This window comes from Callorhinus ursinus, unplaced genomic scaffold (genome assembly GCF_003265705.2).
Source record: "Callorhinus ursinus isolate GAN/ISIS: 27379988/994484 unplaced genomic scaffold, GSC_fseal_2.0 scaffold33, whole genome shotgun sequence".
Taxonomy (NCBI): domain Eukaryota; kingdom Metazoa; phylum Chordata; class Mammalia; order Carnivora; family Otariidae; genus Callorhinus; species Callorhinus ursinus.
Window position 1 is genome coordinate 14592373 of NW_027397095.1, and position 19162 is coordinate 14611534.

General features: G+C 43.6%; 1 protein-coding gene across 6 annotated transcripts in view; it reads right to left on the minus strand.

Annotated features, from left to right (window-relative positions):
• Positions 1-1115: 1115 nt before the first annotated feature.
• LOC112809211 (LON peptidase N-terminal domain and RING finger protein 3-like) overlaps positions 1116-19162 on the minus strand; it is a 38141-nt gene continuing 20094 nt past the window's right edge. For 4 of the 6 annotated variants that reach the window (XM_073879223.1, XM_073879222.1, XM_025852611.2 and 1 more), the window contains 6 exons: positions 16258-16372; positions 13936-14057; positions 11922-12080; positions 11092-11257; positions 9727-9876; positions 1116-6809 (listed from right to left, as the gene is read on the minus strand). In XM_073879223.1, the coding sequence (XP_073735324.1) occupies positions 6654-6809; positions 9727-9876; positions 11092-11257; positions 11922-12080; positions 13936-14057; positions 16258-16372 (868 nt within the window). In that variant the 3' untranslated portion in view covers positions 1116-6653. Of the gene's footprint in view, positions 8230-9726; positions 9877-11091; positions 11258-11921; positions 12081-13935; positions 14058-16257; positions 16373-19162 lie in introns of all 6 variants that reach the window. The other 2 variants (XR_003204525.2, XM_025852609.2) reach the window with 2 other exon arrangements.

A 19162-nucleotide genomic window follows, 5' to 3' on the forward strand; every position in this document is an offset into this window, starting at 1 on the left:
CCGTAAGTGGAGGAAAGGGTTTTTCGGGGCTTTCTAACGTAACAATGCTATTTGCTAGTACATGTGTATCAAAGTGGGCAGTAAACATGGACGGCTGGGCAATGGCAGGATAGGTTGGAAAGGGAAAGGCAGCCACAGAAAACCGGAAAGGGTGGGAGAAGGGGGCTCAGAGATCCAGAGGCAGGGCTCCTCGGGGCCTGCACTCTCCTGCCTTGACCAGGGCATGCCTTCACATTGGGCTGAACGTGGACAAGGCCAGCTGGGAAATTACTGCATTATTTGGAAGAAGCCAACATTGGGAGTACTGACACGGGCCCCTTTCCCGTCCCACCTCAGCTCCTCCTGGGAGTGATGAAATCATCGGAGAGAGGAAGGGAAAGTGGAAGTATCTGGTAGGCTGTGGGTCTAGGGCATTTGTTCTTTCCTTCTCTTGCTCTGATCTCATTTGGCGCCTGGGGGAGTTCCTTCCAGGGAGGCATCTTTGGCCCTCTATAGAGAACTCACAGGAGCGGAGCCAGAGTGGATCCCAGAGGAGAGGAAGCAGAAACTGTTGGCTTTGGCTTTGCTCAAGGCCTGGAGGGCAATTGCAAACAAGACCTTCTTTTTGGATGACCCAGAGCAGTTCTCCAGAGAGAGTTAGGCAGGCATTCTGGGCCAGACTGCCTGGGAGGGAAGACTGTGCCTTTGGCCGGGGTGTACTCCATCTCCTGACCACCAGAGAGTGGTGGACTGGGCACAGAAGTCCAGCAGAGCCAAGCGTTTCCTCTGGGATCTACTTGGTCAGGAGCTCTCATCTTTCTCAATTACCCAAAAGACCCTGTTACACAAAGGTCAAGCCAAGTGGGATTTGCTATCATTTTAATTTGTCCCACTCCACTTGTATTTTGTTTTCCAGGGGCAAGACAGAACTTGTGTAAGGTCGTCGATGGCAGCAGACTTAGAACTGGTGCTGAAAAGGAGATGTTGCTGAATCGCTCTTGCTGGACTCAGCTCAGTCAGTATTGCTCACTGTTCCAGCTCAGTTTTACCAGTTTTCCTGTCCAAAGGTTCGCACTGTGGGCCTTAGCTTTAGCCTATTGTGGAGAAACGTTTTGACGCAAATAAAAACATGTAACTTGCTTTTCACAAACATTTTATATTGGCAAAGAAAACAGTAGGTAGTGTATTCTGCTTTAAGCAAACCCAACATATGAACGGATTTACAAACTAGGGGTGGATTATTGGCAAAACACTTCAACGTAAGTCTTTAAATAACAAGATTTTTTTAAAAAAACAATTTATGCATTTTTAAAAAAACGATTTATGGCCAGGTTTTCAGAACACATCAGTCACATTAACTAGCTCACGCCGGCCTCACTGTCAGATACATGACAGCTTACTGTCTGAGTGCAGGTCTACTTCCTTGAAAGATCTTCTGGTCAAATGTATTATAAGCAACAGGAACAAGAACAAAATAGATGGTCCAATAGCTTTCCATTCTATTCAGCTTCCAACAAAATGATAACTTATTTAGGTAATTCTCACCCTAGGGTTATGGGTAGAGCTTTGTTAGATATAAAGTGAGACGATAGGAAACACTGTTAAAGAATGAACAGCTTTCACAGCAACTGTCTATATCAATCACATTGTTATTACAACATAGATGAGCTGAAACAGCATTTTTTACAGATTTGGAAGAAAGAAACCCCTAAAGAGAAACCAAGCATATAGAGGTAGTTGAATAGCAACGGGGGAGGGGGGGAGCATTATCTTAATTCCCCTTTAAGTTTATTACAGTGCGAAAGTAAAATGGCTGCTGAACAAACAACTGGACTCACAAACACACGGACACATTTGCCACTGTCTGAGTGGCCTGCTTGATATTTTAATCCTGGCATGACTGAGGACTGCCTGAAATGATGGAACTAGTTTATCTAAGATAAGCCTATGATGCCACATTGACCTATTTGCTCTCCTTTTATTTTGTTGTTTATTGTTGTTGCTTTGACAATAGATAAACGTTAGGCAATTTTTAATATGACACAAGCTACAGCATTGCTTTGTAAACTTCTGTTAATCACATTTGCTGCGACAAATTTTTAACTGCTACAGTCATGAAGCAAAAGCTTTAAAAGGACACCAGGAACAGAGATTAGAGGCACTTCTCTCTCAAGGTTAACTTAGCACATTGAAAAATAACCATTTGTAAGTGAAAACAACTTCATTTCACCTCTGGATGTGCACCACCCAGATTATTAAACAGTTGAACAGTGGGAGCTATCCGTCTAAGAGGAACTGAATGCATACATTTTACATGACTCCTTTTCATTTTTTCCTCTCTGCACTCAGAAAGGGCCACAAACTGTAGCCCATGCAGCTGGCTGCTTTTCAGAACTGCTTTCAATCCTAAATCAAAACCTCATTCCTCAAGCCCCAGATGGGCTGAAAAATCTGTCTTTTTCCATTATTTGGGCTGCCTTCCATTTGCATCTTTATTATACACCTCTGCTATGATTTTGCCTCGATAAACAGAAATGGATGCAAAGTCAACATGTTGGGAACTCAAGAACTGAGTCCTCGAATGAAGTTCCCAACTTGGAAATGGGAGTTGGCAGGGGGGGACACAGTCCCCGACGGATTCTGGTCCATCAACAGCATGCCATCTGTTGACAGTTAAGAGACCTCTGGGTGCTGTGAACCAGCCTCAGGAGCTCCACTGCTCTGACGGCCAGTCACAGGGGATTATCTGAGCCCAGGCCAGCCCCACAGGCAGAGCTGGAAACGCCATGGGGCTAGAAGCAGTCAGCCTTCAGAAAAGGCAAATTCTCGAAATAGTCAGTTCTCTGCCCCATTAAGTCAGGGGCAGGCACACTTTTCTCCAAGTTGCCTATAGAAAATTAGTTTATCATTTCTCATTTTCTACATTTTGCTGGTTATTAGCTAGCAGCAGTAGTACAGTACAAAGCAGAAAGGCATAATATCTGCTTGGTACCTAATATATATATATATATATATATATATATGCACACATATATACATATATACACACATATACACACACACACAGAGAAAATAATCTAGGTATAATCTAGGTTATAATAAGAAAATTAACCAAATAAATGGCACAATCTACCAAGGGGGAAGTCTTATACTTCTGGCCTAGATTTAGCCTTACGTCTTTTCTCTGTACATTCTTCATACTCAAGCTTGGCAGCAAAATCAATTTATAAGTGGTGAAAATGGTCATGTTCAAATGACTACCCCATTCAAGTACATCCCAAAGAAAGCCAAGGCTTTATCAGCCTTGCATCTTGCCTCCAACCACTGCTGAAACAAAAGAAAACAACCCAAATGTGTATTTAGGCTACTGAGAGTACGATGCAATTCTGCCCAGCCAAGATCTATGTTTGCTGGAGTTAGATACTCATTTATCAACATGAAATATTCTGTAATGTAGAATTTCACTTTGAAAAAATCAAACTTCCCTTTCTACCTAGATTAAGTGAAGATGTGTGAGGTAACTGAATTTTACTTAACCCTCCACTGCCATTTGAATTGTGAGCTTCTGGGGCTCATTTTTGTGACTCGGTTGCCATGCCTATCTAATAAAATGATGTGTAACATAAACTGTTTAAAATGTTAAAAATCTGCAAAGTAACGGGTTCAAAATCAAGCTTGGCTATTAACTGGCTGTGTCGCCTGGGCAAAATGTCTAACACTGCAGGACCTCAGCCTTCTCATCTATAACATGGGGATGGTAACTGATCTCACAGGGTGTGATGTGGAAAATAAGCGATTCCACGGACTCATGTATGTTCATGGAATGAACCTGGAATCGCCTGGCTCAGTGCCTGGCACACAGTAGGTTCGCAAAAGATTTCTGTTGCGGCAGCAAAAAGAAATCCCGTGAACTAATAAGCACAAAAGTCAGATTGTAAAACTTGTTCACTCTGGCATGGCCAAGGTTTTTAATACTTTTTGAAGAACAAGATGAGCTGGTTATTCTAATGGAGCTAGAACTTAAGGCTTCCATTGTATCAGAAATTTCAGACCTCCAAAGAGCACTACTTTTTAGTCCTATTGAAATACGGAAAAATGTACTGGCCCAGAAGTCTCCCTTGTCTCTGACCCTCATTTGTTTTCTAGTCTTTTCATTTTCCCAAACAGACTTGGCTCCAAAAGGAATTAACCGTAAAGCGTCAAGTTATGGTCCGAAAATCAGTGGTGTGGATCCCCCCAACTACATTTAAAGGGGTAGATATGGGTACTGTGTGTAAAGCGTTTTATGCAAATGTGGGCCCCTGATGATATTCTGTAACTATGAATAACCTAATCAAAACTATTATTTTTCGAACGTCTCCTAGGTGCTAGGCACTCTGCTAAGTGATTTACATATATACTACCTTATATAACGTTCATAGCAACCCTATATGTGGCACTGATCACTACCATTTGCGAGATGAGGAGCCTGGGGCCCAGAAAGAGTTAAATCATAAAACAAAAACATCTACCAAGAGGAGATGCTTATGACAATTTCTTTGCTGCACTTACACTAGATGACAGGAAAATATTTTACTAGGACTGTGCTACGACCTCATGGTTGGGCACCAAGTGGGAGGGGGAGCCTTTAATTTCCTGCTCCCTGAGCCTTGCAGAATTTGCTTGGGCAATAACCATGCCTATACTTCCATTCTTCACTAGCCTAGTCTGGCTGCAAACATCAAGCCTGGTAACATAATGCTCTGACAAAATAGCATCCATTTAGCCAAGTGCAGAAAAGATCGGGGGGCGCCTGGGTGGCTCAGTTGGTTAAGCGTCTGCCTTCAGCTCAGGTCATGGTCCCAGGGTCCTGGGATCGAGTCCCGCATCGGGCTCCCTGCTCGGCGGGAAGCCTGCTTCTCCCTCTCCCACTCCCCCTGCTTGTGTTCCTGCTCCCGCTGTCTCTCTCTCTGTCAAATAAATAAATAAAATCTTAAAGAAAAAAAAAAAAAGAAAAGATCATTTGGTTTCTGCTTATGTGAATCTCTTTTCTGTTGCCTGGACCATCTCATTCCCCCTTCTCTGTTTCTGGACAGAGGTGGTGATGGGAGAAGTCAGGTTGGTTACTTGAGGCACTAACCTCTCCTGGACGGGGTGGATGGGCCGCACTGCGTCCGTCCAGCATCATGTGGGGGGTGATGTGCACGACGGTGCGAATGGCAGGACTCACTTCTTGCCTATCCTAATCTCTTCACCCCGTCATTGTGACACCCCATCCTCACAGCATTTTTCAGGTCCTCCTGGCACTAAAATAATCACACTAGCTTAGTACTAAGCAGGCTAAACAGGAGCTCCCTCTTCCCTTCTTACCCACTATTCTTCCCCTATATTGAAATCTTTGACCTATGGCATTTGGGAGGGAAGGCAGTGCTTAGATAAAATCATGGATTCATTGTTTCCTTTAAAGAGATTTACAAACCAAAAAGACAGTTTGTCTGTTTTTTTTCTTTAAGTGTTCTACTTTTTCTACTGGCTTCTTTGCACTTTTAATAACAAACAGCCCTTCTTGACACGTTTCCACACATGCTAGCCAGGTCGTGATCTTCAGAACCCTGAGAAGAGGTGGGGTATGGAGGCTATGATATGTCAAACTGAAAACCATTCCCTCTGAAGGGTTAAAAATCATCCTGCCTCAAAATCCCACTCTTAACTGCACTGGGGAGAAACGATATACACTTGTAATTAGATTGTTAAGATAAATGCCTATAACAGATTGTACCAAAAGACGCCCCTCTGATTCATTTCTTCATTGAAGGAAAATCATTCCTTCAGCCCTGCTCTGTATAACACATAGAAAATGGAGTATTTTACCTTACCCTGGCTTATTCCATAATGTATGCCAAATCCCTTGCGTATCTTATATTGTTGAATTCAGACTGAAAGCCAAATGGAACCTGTGAAGATCAGCAGTCTCAGCGTGACTCTGAACTTCCTTTAAGCATCCAATGGGGTAGATATGAACATGGTTCGAGAGCTGGTTCGAGAAACATAGTAAAGTGTGATTAAAGCAAAAATGGCACATTTCTAGTACTGTTACTTCCCCCTAGGTACATGGTAAACCACGTTAATAAATAAAGCAACTGGCATTTCAGTAACATACACTTAAATAGTTACAAACATACATGTAGAAAAAAAGGATACAGTAGTGCAAAAAAAATAAATTATTAAAACAGAATGTAGGATGAACATTATTTTACACAATACTGTATAAAACCTGAACCATTTGGAATGAGAACTCAAGTCAGTGAAATAACGCAGCAACATTATTAGCATCTGTGCTTCACATTTCAACCACACACTTAACTATGCAAGAAAGAAAATTAAAGCAAAACCACTTTAAACTTTCAGGAAAGTTTATGTCGAAATCAAATTAATTTTTTTCTTCTGGGCTTTTAAACACCTCTGCTGAGCATGTAGTTGTGCAGCATGTCAAGAAGCATCTTAAGACAGAAAGTTTCAAACAGGTCCCATGCTTTTGGTCTTTCTACACATTTTCTCTCTGTGATCAACAGCAGGGAAAGGCCTGTTTGATACTTCCTTCTGTTAAGATGTTATTGCAATTAGATATATTTACAAGATGACTCCCCCAGGGGCGGTGGGGAGGGTGGCGGCTCCTCTTCGGCAACCCCCTCTCACTAGTTTTGGTTTCGGGATATAAAGGCCAGCACTCTCCGAATACCGTTCAGTCTGTCCTTTAAGGACCTCATTGCAAGGAATGGGAGCTGAGCTCGGCTTTCCAGTGGAAGAACCGCTAACGTCCACCAGCACCAGGCTGGACCATTTGGGTTAACCTACAACAGAGAAACACAATGGGTTCATCCTATTCCCACAGAAGGGAGATCAGGCTGCAGGTTTCCCAAGCCACAAGGTAAACGTCCCAGGTGGAGCTGCTTCTGTGTACGGCAGACGCTGCTAATTACCCCCAGGTCTACTTCCCCTTATCTGAGCCGGGCATGTAGCCACCCAGAAAACAGGCTGCATTGCAGCAAGGGGAGTCCACAAGACAGAGTTCTGGCTAAGGAGATATAAAGGGAAGTTCTACGTGTAACTTCTGGGTCATGCGCCAGGAACAGGGCGTGTGCCCTCTGCCTTACTCTTGCTCTCTTCTCCCCAGCTAGAGCGTGAACATGGTGATGATCAGCCTTCTTCTATCAGGAAGACGGGGCAACATTCTAAGGATGGTAGAGCTTTGTGAGGAAGGAGACTGGATCCCTGAATGATCTCATGGAACAGAGCTGCCTTAGCCCTCTAATAATGTGGTTCAAGCTACAGTTATTTTTAGCAGTTGTCAAAGCAAACCAATCAATATCCTAACAGATACCCTATACCTGCTAGCCAGTGTGATTCTGTGAGCTAGAATATCCGCTACTCAGTCTGTTCCATTTCGAAGATTCTGTTTAGGTTCTTTGGACTGACACATACCACATGTGGGCATTCAATTCCCATGATCCCTTGGGCTCGGCATGTCTCTTAACTCCCTTTATTTCTCTGCTTCTGGTTGAAGGCAATATAGTCCACATATGCCAGGTACATATGGCCACAGCGAGCTTCTCCTCGGAAACCGAAGCCTATGATCCACAGCCCCAAAGCACAGCAATCCCACTTGGCAAAAATTCCAATTAGAGAACACATTCACATTAGAAATGTATTTGGTCCCCAGGTTTCCTTTTTAATAAAGACCTTTCCCGTCCCACATGACTCCTTCACCGAAATTCTGTTTGTGAGCAGCTTCTCAGGCACACGTTTTAGACACTGGCGACTTATTTCCTACAAAGCCTGAAATGAGCTCTCGGCTCACAACTTTCAGAAGATTGGTTTAGGACTATACAGAACCCCATTCTGGTCAGACCACCTACATGTGGGACTATTTGCCTCCAAATTGGTTCGCCTGATTCTCCTCAAACCCTGCTGCCTTCTTGGCTTCTCTGTGCCTGATAGCTTCATTTGAATTCTTTTTTGTCCCTCACTGTGAGCTGTAACAGGCTCTCCCTCCTATTTTTAGTTCTGAATATGAAATTGACACATTCTAAACTTTCTTTCCCAGGGCCATTAACAAAGATATTTAAGCTGATGTTAATACTTGCGGCTGTTTCTGAGAAATCTCCTCCCGAGGCTTAGAACATTCTTATTAATGGGACCACTGGGGCTGCAGCCCTGACTGGATCAAACTGGATGATTTTTTTTTTGTTGTTGTTGTTGTTGTTGCTGCTGCTGCCGCCAAAGCAACATGATAACAGTTCTAATAAGAAAGGAAATGAACCCAAGATTTCAGCTTTCTGTGTCATCGAGCCCTTATGAATCATTCTGTGGCATCTGTGTTTTCTCTTGTGGAAGATGCTGTATCATTGCTGATTGCTACCTTCTGCCTGACTGAGGGAGAATGCTTTCCAGAAGGTGAAGGGGAACATTACACTTGATCATGAGCTTGCTCAGAGCTCTGATGTAGTCCTGAGTCACAGTGGCCCAGAGCCAGGAGCTGGGTCACTGGGAAGCACTGACTGGCCATTCTCCCTTCAACATTCACGATGCCTTTGCATGGAGGGAAAGAGCCACCTTTGTGGTCTGGAGAAAGTGACACATTTCAGCCCATTAGGGAACAGACTGGTGTTTTACAACCCCAGATGCAAGAAGAAGCAGGGACTTTGGAGACCTCCTTATCCACCTCCCTCATTGCAGAGCTGGGAGAAAGGTTGAGAAAGGAGAAGTGATTTACCCAAGGTCACACAGCTGGAGTGGTAAGGACCAGTCTCCTGGCAGGGAAATCAGAACATGCATATTCTGTTTTACTATTGTGACAGAGTCAGGAATGAGTGAAAGTAAAGAATCAAAGAAGTCAGGGAGGTGATGAGGTAGGGGAGCCAGCTCAGAATGGAGGAGAGGTGATCGGGGGCAAGTATTTGACTAGGTTGTCTCCAGCCTTGTCCTAGAGAGAGAGTATTGTCTGGTTTATACCAGGCAGGCAAAGCTTGGTGAAACTTATCTCCACTTTCCTGAAGAGCTTCTGATCTGCAGCTTGATCTCTCAAGGGGACCTGTCCCCCCAGGAAACAGACTGATCCAGTAGAACCTAATGAACTGCTTTCTAGTATAATTCAGCCAAGGGTAAATTTAAAGATTCGGTCTATTTGCTCAGGAACTGCTCACCCCTGATGAGAACAATGACAAGGGTCTAGACCTACAAGGCTAAGCAGGGAGGGACCCAGGTGTGACAAGATTCTGGGGTCTTGCAGTTGGAATCCTGTAAGGTAGCTGGGTCCCATCTCCTAGCTCCTGCAGCAATGGGGGAGAGGGTTATGAAGTTCCCCAGAAATGGAAAGCTTTGGTCTCAGCTCCCAGGATACCCTTCTCTTAAGCTTGGCCTTTATGTGAATCATGTCACTCCCACACATTACCGTGGTGTGAAACTGGACTCCCACTGAAGGTTCTTCTGTTGATGGCATCTGTGTTCCCAATCTCTCACCTGACATACCTCTCAAAACCTTTCTTGGATCCAAGTTCCTACTGCTTTACTTTATTACTCCAATTCTGACTCAGGATCCTTTGGGTCTTACCCATGATGCCCACTGCCCAGCCAAACAATACCAAATTGGATCCATCTTCCTCTCTGCTCTTGATCTGCCAAATGGCAGCTCTGCACCCATCTAATCCCAAATCCTAGGATCTCTCATCTGGTGGCGGCAGTCCATTACAAAGAGACATTTTTATATACCTGGGGATCAGCATCTTTCTCTGGCATTGGACCAAAGTGACTGAGTATCCGATTCTTCAGAGATGATTTGAGCGAATGAAACCATGATGACGCTTGCTCATAGACACAATTATGTAATCCCATGAGCTCAGCATAATCGTCTCCTTGAACCTGAAAGTACCAAAGTGGAAATGAAGCACTTTGTATCTTCTCCACCACCGCTGAAGCTGCTGCTGACACTGACTCCCTTTGGGCATCCAGCCTGCCTCCCTAGGAAGGCTCACCCACCCGACCTTCTCCTGTGTGGCATGTGAAAGGCTCCTCAGCCAGAGGGTGGGCTGTGTGTAAATACTGCTAAGGGTGGAGGAAGGATAAAGTTTTCTCTGGGTCAATTAGCTGAAACAGCAAGACAGACAGAAAACCAGAGGTGCCAACTGGCTTGAGTGGAGGCATGCTGTCAAACTAGCTTATGCTGCTTTATGCCTCTCTCCTTTTCACGTCTTATATCTGGCTTCCCATTGCCCACTGGGAGAAGAGACATGAGTGTGTCTGTGTCTCACTGTGTAACTCTATTTTACAAGTCAAATACATTCATTCACTGATCAAACATTTACTAATCTTGTACTATGTAGTGAATGTAAATATAAATGAACATGGGATTATTTACCTCCTCTTCTACCCATTAGTCCAGAACACCAAGGATTAACTGGACATGTTATCTTTCTGCTTTTTGGTATGATGGGCTATAGGGAAGAACTCTTAACCAGGCTGCACATTTAAAAATACAAATGTACGGGGGCCCCTGAGTAGCTCAGTCAGTTAAGCGTCTGTCTTTGGCTCAGGTCATGATCCCAGGGTCCTGGGATCGAGTGCCACATCAGGCTCCCTGAGCCTGCTTCTCCCTCTCCCCCTGCCTGCCATTCCCCCTGCTTGTGCTCTCTGCCAAATAAATAAATAAAATCTTTAAAAAAAATACAAATGTACATGAGAATCTACAATTATCTCAAAAGAAAAAGTTGGAAAATATGAATAAATTGATACATAAAATGCACATGTGTAGATATCATAGCTCTAGATCTATCCTTTGGTATCTCTGGCAGAGATCTAACTCCTAGGCTGAATGGGCCCCAGGTTTGTTGGTCTGGCTTGGTATTTCTCATGCATGAATACAACTCAGCAACTAAGCAGGGAAAGCCAGGACACGGGGTGCTCCTGGTGCCATTCTACAATCGAACAGCAATCCAGCAACATTGAATGTTGCTGGCACAGTTTGGTGAGAAATCCCAAGGCCCCCAACAGTGCTGAGAAATTCTTTTGCAAACATCTCTGTGTGCCAAGCTACAGGGATAACCTGGCTTTGGGATTCTTGGCACTGGCCGCCCTCACCTTTTGGTCTTCAATGTATTCAATATCGGCTGTATTGTAACCATCTCGATGGCCCTGATGGAGGACCTTAAAGCGCCTCTTGCCTATGCTGTCCACCACTGAGCGGCCATCAGCAAAGAACTGAACATTTCTGATCTCCAGGATGCAGCCGTATTCCGCGAACCTGCTGTATAGGGTATGCGTAAAGACGTAAATTCTTGAGTCATTTCTGTGGCCTGGCCCTGAGCCATTTCTGTAATCCCAGGCTGTGCCTCAAGGGACTTCTGCCTATTTGCCTGTCCTGGGGTCCACAGCGGCAACGACACAACAGGCAGTGCCCGTGCAAAGAAAAATCTTTATGCAATAATGTAAGTGCTCCCATGTATTGAGCAGATGCTATGTATTAGGTACTGTGCTCAGTGCTTTATGTGCACTAACTCACCAATCCTCCCAACAAACCCAGTGAGGTAGGCACTATTATTGTACCCACTTCAAGGTAAGGAAATTGAGTCACAGAAGTAACTTGCCCAAAGTCAAACGTGCTCTAAGGCTGGAGCCAAAATATAAACCCAGGCAGTGTGACTCCAGGGCCCACAGTCTTATAGTAAAACAAATTTTATAGTATATACCACTCGTATAACAAAAGATTAATCCTGGGGTTCCTTTATATAGGCAGCCTATTACATGGTATACTAGGGGCCAAGGAGACCCTGATCTCTACAAATACTCATGGTCATGAACTGACCAAATCTCAGGAGCTGTGCCTCCCCATCTCCGGGGAGCACTCCAAAGTAAACCCAAATCCCTCTCCACCCAAACCTCCCTTCACTCTACAATAGGTCTCCACTTACCCTTTGACAGTATCTCCAAGGCACATGCCAAACTGCCTTGTGCCTGTCTCAATGCATCTACGAATCATCAGACGGTAACAAGGCTCAAAGATGTGCAGAGGACAAGGAACGGTGGGATAGGCCATAGTACACACGAAAATAGGCACGTTCTTATTTAAGCTGTCAGGAAGAGCAAATGACATGGATTTCTCAAAGCAATGGAGAACACAGAAAGGTTGGTCAAACGTCACCTTGTGGTTCCCCCACAGGAAGGCAAGGAGACCTCAAGTTTTGACGGCTGATAAAAAAAATTCTGAGATGCAACCCACACTATGGGCTGAGTCCCATTACCTGGTGCAGAGGTTAGCCTAAGCGCTGAGAGATTGAAACTGATATTCTATACATTCTAATTTGGCTAAAGACGTCCTCTAGTACCTTCACATTGTGGGCGATAGCTATACCTCAAAATTTTTTTTTCATTCTCTCTACTCAGAACAATCTCTTCAGGTGTTGGGCTGGTGGTAAAGGTGGACCCAGCCCTCCAGGGGGATGGTGGAAAAATCTGTGCAAGGTCTCCATCAGCATCTCAAATCTGCAAAGCCCCCAGGAGATCTGCTTGGCAAGCCCAGCTAGAAGGAGGAGGGAGCAACAGAGAGGCAAGTGTAATCTAGCCCAGTGGATGCTCAAACGCTCCTGTGCATCAGGCACCAGGGGCCCTTAAATCCAGACAACGGGCTGCAGGACCCCCCCGAGATACTGGTACATTAGCTCTGGAGTTAGGACCCAGGAGTTTGCCCTTCAACAAGTGCCCATGAAGAAGCAGACACACAGCCTAACGGGAAACCACCAACCGGGCCAGCTCCTCGTGGATCACTGTTCTCGTCTTTGTCTGGTAAATCCAATACTGGAACCTATCAATAGATACAAGACCATCTGCCCAAATCCCCGAAGTCTTCAGTTTACGATTTCTTTAAATAGGTATCCCTCTAGTATATTCCAGTGTTTATTAATAAGACATTAAATGACATTGGAGAGAAGGGCTTGGAGAAACTCAAGGTGAATTTAAGAATCAGAAATAAAGATGTTCTGAGTAGATCTACTATAAGTCAATGAGAAAAAAAAAAGGATTTCATTTCTAGCTTCTCAGGAAAACATATCATTCAAAGTGAGAGGCTCACTCAAACAAACCGGTGGCAGTTTAGAAATGTTTCCCCACAGGGTGGGCAGAAAACCAGAGCAGCTTTTGTCATCAGGCACCTCGCCCCCAGAATGCTGTGAGGATTCCACTGGGGATCGGGAGGTGGGAGGGCAGCAGTAGGAGAGGTGGAAGTGAGAGACTGCCTCCTGCTTTTTCTAAGTGAGCTGCTCTTCCAGCTGGGCGGAAGAGGCCTACTTCCATCCCCATCCTTACCCTGCATCTCCCACGTCCCTGGCAAAGGAAGCACAGAACAAGCAGCAGTCTCACTATTACCATTTATTAAGTACTTAAACGCATTTGATCTTCATAACTAGTCCGTGAGGTAAGAACTGATCATTCCCAAGCTACAGATGAGGAACCTGAGGTCCAGAGAGGTCAAGTCACTTGCCCAAGGCCCTGAAGTATACTTGCTTTGTGGCAGAACTGGGTCACAAGCCCAGGTCTGGCTGGCACCAAAATTCTTAACCTCACAGCACCTTCTTAAGTATTTGCAGTCTTCTGTACACGCTGTAAGTTCCCCTGATTTAGCTACTCCTATTTACTCCTACCAGCAACACCCAGTTACAAGTGCCAAGATGTGACCTGGCCGATGGTTTGACTTCCGCTTCTTCAGTGGTGTGTTGGTAAATGCTGAACAAACTGGCTTTTGGTTGGGGGAAGCTCTGGCTTATAGCATTTGCCAATTTCTATAGCATAGATACTCTCACCAAGGCCAATGCCAAGCTACCAACATGATATCACCAAGTGAGAAGTTAGGAAGTAATGTGCATATTCAGTTCTATGAGCTGCTATGAGTGAAACTGAAAAGAGAAAAAAGAGAAACGTGCATATACATACTTAGAAAGTTCTTCCATTTCTTCTTCATAAAGCCGCCTTCGTTCCTTGAGTTCTTCTGGAAGGAATTTAGCTATTAGCTCTTCCATTATGACATTTTTGCTATATTTTCTGGATGCCAAGCACTATGGGGGAACAGGGCAATGAGATATTATGCAGTCCTCAGAAAAACACAAAGCACATCTGATGTAATCAGTAGAATAGTTGAATGACCCACATATTGGAGTAATTTGGACCCACACATTAGCAGCTGATAACATCATAATGCATATATTCTCTGGATGTTACATGTGACTAATTACTTTTATAATTAGGCAAAATATTTTAACAAGGGAAAAAGACCTGCATTGAAGTTCTAAAAATCTCAGAGCTTCCCTAAAACACTCAAATTGAGATTACGTTCTTGTCAAAAAAAGGGGGGGGGCGGATCCTTCCCTTTCCTTTTTCTGGTTACTACATTTACAAGCTCGCAAAAATGGTCTCCATCTGGGATATACTGAAAGTCTGGTCAAAATGTTTGGGGAATGAAAAAGCCACTTTCAAACATTGATCTTTTCCTGACCTGTCCCACCCCTACCGCACCCCACCCCAATGCTTGGCTTCTGGATATTGCCAGTCTAAATATTCACGCCCCTCCGCACTTTAGCTAAAAACAAAACAAAACAGCTATAATACTGGTGATTTTGTCTATTTGTTTTTTAGATATATCATCTAGGTTATCACTGAAATTATGTTATAAACCATGATTTCAGAGCCAAACTCAGGTCCATTTGTCACTATTACTATCCTCCCAAACACCCCTACTCCATGCATATCCAGGGATCCGTAAGCAGTGGGAATTCAACTGTGTGAACCAGACAATGAGAGTTAAAACATCTGCAAATTGCTTGCTATGGACACTACCCACGGAGACCCAGCAGGGGGAGCTCCTGAGTATAAAATTGCCGGTTTGAGACCATTTTTCCTTTCCAAGTATGAGCTATCTGTGTCTATTCTGCAGTGACCATGATTGGCATAAAATATTTTTCTCTCTTGGAAATGGTGTAAGTGCTCCCCTGTGTCAATACGCAGAGACAGATGAGAATATTTTCTAGCCCCTGAGTCTGGGACCCTACAGCATCTGCTCTTAGGATGCCTTTTCAGCCACTGCCATTGCCTGACAGCAGAAGATCAACTGCTTTGCCCAGTCCCAGTCTTTGGGGAAAAGCAATGACTCAGGAGGTTGCTAATCCAGATTCCTCCGCTGATGCTAAAACAAAAACCCAGGAAAGGCACATACTAAAATGTTAACAGTGGTTTTTCTCCAGGTGCTGAGCATGAGTAGATTTTTCTTCTTTCTGCTTATTTGAATATTGTAGTGTTACCACAACACAAATGTATTGTTTAAGTATAAGGACCATGGGCTCCTCACCCACAATCAGGCCAGCAGACCCCACCCCCTGATCTAGGCACAGTGTGACAAGTGAACCTCCCCTCCAACCCCACACACACCCCCAGGGTTATCCTGGATGATTATTTCACTCCATTCCCTTAGTTCAAATGTTTGGGTGTTGAGAAAGCTCAACAAGTGATTTCTTTGGACCTACATTCACCTAGAGATAGTCTTGCATCTCTGACCTCTCCTCGGGGACGACAGGGGTCAAGGAACATTAAGATTGACTGTAACGTGTCCTGCACAAGTCCCCAAGGGAGGGAAAACAAGATGGGCTCCCAGGTATTCCTGTGCTATAAGAAATTCCATCAGGTCCACCCGAAAAACAATGGTGGCAGCCTGTGTGGTTCCTTTCGGAGGATCTGTAAGCTGCAGAGATTTTCAAGTAGCCAAGTATCTGCTAATAAGTACAGCAGCTCCTGGGGCGGGGGGGCATGGAACAGGGACCACACTGAAGGTCTGTGAGGTTTTTCTGGGGACCTGGGAGTGATCCCTTCAAACCACAGAATAAACACTGATGATGAGAAGACATCAGAGCTCATCTAGTCCAAGCCCAGAGAGGACAGAGGATTCACCTAAGATTGAGGTGAATCGGGTGCCATGATAGGCTTAGCACCTAGCAGGATCCCTGCTTACCATCAATTTAATACTTTTGTTTCCATCACAAATTAATTTCACTATTTACAGTTCATAAAAACCTAGATGTTGCCCCATTTTCCTGAAGGACTTTGTGAAGAGGGGAGGGGGAGCTCTAAGACAGGAAAAACAGACCGATGGCCCGAGGGAGTATTTTGCCCAAGCGCAGTGCACTGGCTTGGGGTCCAACAGGGCAGCATTTTAGTTTCCAGTTCCAGATAAGCTATAACCTAATCAAGGAAGAAAGAACGTCTTACCTGTGCGAGACCGTCTTTGCACAACGGACACTTGGCGTTGTGGTCTAGGCATCTTTCAAGGCATTTTAAACAAAATGTATGCCCACAAGGTGTGGTGACTGGCTCATAGAATAATCTGAAATTTAGGAATCGAAATAATAGAAACATGCAATAAGACAAAAAAATAAAAGACAGAGCTACTCAATGTTAAGGTTTTATAGTATTATTAGGAAAATTCTGTGTAAGGAGAGGGGTCTTTCCTTTTTTCAAATAATTCCCTGCTGTTGTTGCACTTAGAAAAGCATTTGCTTTTTTATTTCTGAGGTGGATTTTTAAAATAATGCATTTATCAACATTTATGACATCGCTAGATCATCTTGTAACATCAGTTCTAGTCAGTCTCTTCTGACTGGCATCCAGATTGTTTTTCCCTGTCAGGTCCCAGAAAAATAGAGATTAATGCCCAGAGTGTCTGAATAGATTACGTTCTAAAATATTTAGCCAATCTGTTCGCCTAAGGATATGGAGACACAGAGACAGATAAACACACATACACTCTTGTCTCACACATTTACTCATTTAAGTACTTTATATCATATATACAATGGAAAAAGACTTGGTTTGTTTGCTAACCTTGATTCCATTTTTCACCTAAGCAATGTTTACTGACTGAAGAATCTCAAAATTGTACCTGTAACAAATACATAACTATCTTTGTATGAATGGATCGTTTTCTTAGAGGCAGTAAAGTAATACTGTCAATGTGCTTACTGATAGACACACACACACACACATATACACATATGTAGGTCTGCATCCATATACTTCAATTAGATCCGACTTTAATTGCTTTGTAAGAGCTGGATATTTTCAAAGCAATCTGGGGAATCTTTTTAAAAGCTGTTCTGTACATTCAGAGATTCATGGATTTACTTTGCTTAAAAAGAAAGGCTCACCTGCAGCAGGACCACTGGGTGGGGGCAGCTGAAGATGGTGGATCAGAAGTGGGGCTCCCGCTCACCAAAGGACAAACAGAAGGGAAAGACAGATGCCTGACCAGCCTATTTTGACCTCACAAGAGTGTTCAGTTGAGAGGAAGAGGCAGCCAGCTGCACAGCCCCCACGTGTGGCCAGGAGGTGCAACGACAGCCTGGCGCACACAGGCTGAGCAGAAGAATCAAAATGTCAGAGATGACATTAGTACTCCCCAGAAAAAATTGAACCCACTAACCAGAATGAAACTGAGGTCCAGAGGGGAGGAAGCCACTTACATGTTGGCAGTGAAAGTCTATCCAATTTCCACCTTCCAGTCGTGTGCTCTTTCTGTTAAAACAATGATTCTCAACCACTGCTGTGTGTGAGAATCACCTGGAGAGTTTTTTCTTTAAATAGCTTTATTGATGTATAATTGACATGCATAAACTGCACATACTTAAAGTTTACAATTTGGTAAGTTTTAACATATGTGCACATCTATGAAACAGTCTCCACAATCCAGGTCATGAACATACCCGTCACCCCCAAACATTGCCTCATATCCCTTTGTAAATCCTACCTCCTGATCCGCAGCCCCCAACCCCCACCATCACCTGGGGAACTTTTAAAAATTACAGATGCCAGGGACCACACCTGCAGAGATTCAGATCAGCTGGTCCAGGGTAAGGGCCAGGCACCAGGATTTTTTTTTAAAGCTCCTGGGTGGGTTTAATGTGCAGCCAGGATTGAAAATCACTGTATTATACAATCCTACTAATCTCTGCATAGGTGAATCTTCTGTATTGGTCTCAAACTAATTATCAGAGCTACCTGTAGAGCTTTAAAAACACAGACATGGTGAAGCTCCACTGGATAAAGTTTGCGATTTAGCGGGTCAAAGAGAGGGACAGAGATTTGGTATTTTTAACAAGCCAATGAAAGTCTAGCAGCTGCTGGCACATTCCCCTCTTTCTTGATTAAAAAGAATTCTTGTGGAATATGAGGGGAAAGCCATCTTGTGGGAAAGAAATGAATAGTTTCTTAAGAGAAATCAGTTTAAATTTAACAGGCTATCCACAAAACAGATTCTCACTTATTCGTTCAGCAAACATGCTCTGCGTGCTGACACAGAGCTAGGTGCTGGCAATATGACAAGTACAAGAAGGCATCTGACTTCTAGGAGATGAGAGGACAGACATTGAACGGTCATTGAAAAGGTGATATTTAATAAGTCCGTACCAGTACAAATAAAAAATGTTAAAATGTTGAAATTAAAAAAAAAAAAAGCAAATGAAGGTCTGGAGTAAGAGGCTTTTGATAGATTCACTTTTTCTACTTTTTGAATGTTATATTCTTGTTTTAGAAAGCAGCTCATTTGTTTAACAGAATTAATAAATTTTAGTTACTAAATTGGCCAAAAAGTAATATTAATTTTCAAAAACACTATGATGGAGGTCCTAACCAGTGTACTAAGGCAAGAAGAAAAAACTAAAAGTATGAGGGTTACAATGGAAAAAACCAAATCTGTCCTTATTCACACATGATGTGATGGTGAACTGGTCAAATCTAAAAGAATCTACAGGGGGTACTGGGTGGCTCAGTCAGTTGAGCCTCCAACTCTCGGTTTCAGCTCAGGTAGTGACCTCAGGGTCATGAGATCAAGCCTCACGTCAGGCTCTGCACTCAGCCTGGAGTCTGCTTAAAGACTGCCTCTCCCTCTGCCCTCCCCCTCACCCCCTTTCTCTAAAACACATAATTTTTTTTAATTAAAAAATCTACAGAATGATTATTAGAATTCATAAGAATTGATAGTATTAGCAAGGATGTTAGATAAATACACACACACGATTGTATTCTATACACCAGCAAAAAACATAAGAAAACACATTTTAAAAAAAAGTAACATTTACAATCACGTCTAGAAATCAAGTGCCCAGGAATAAATCCAACA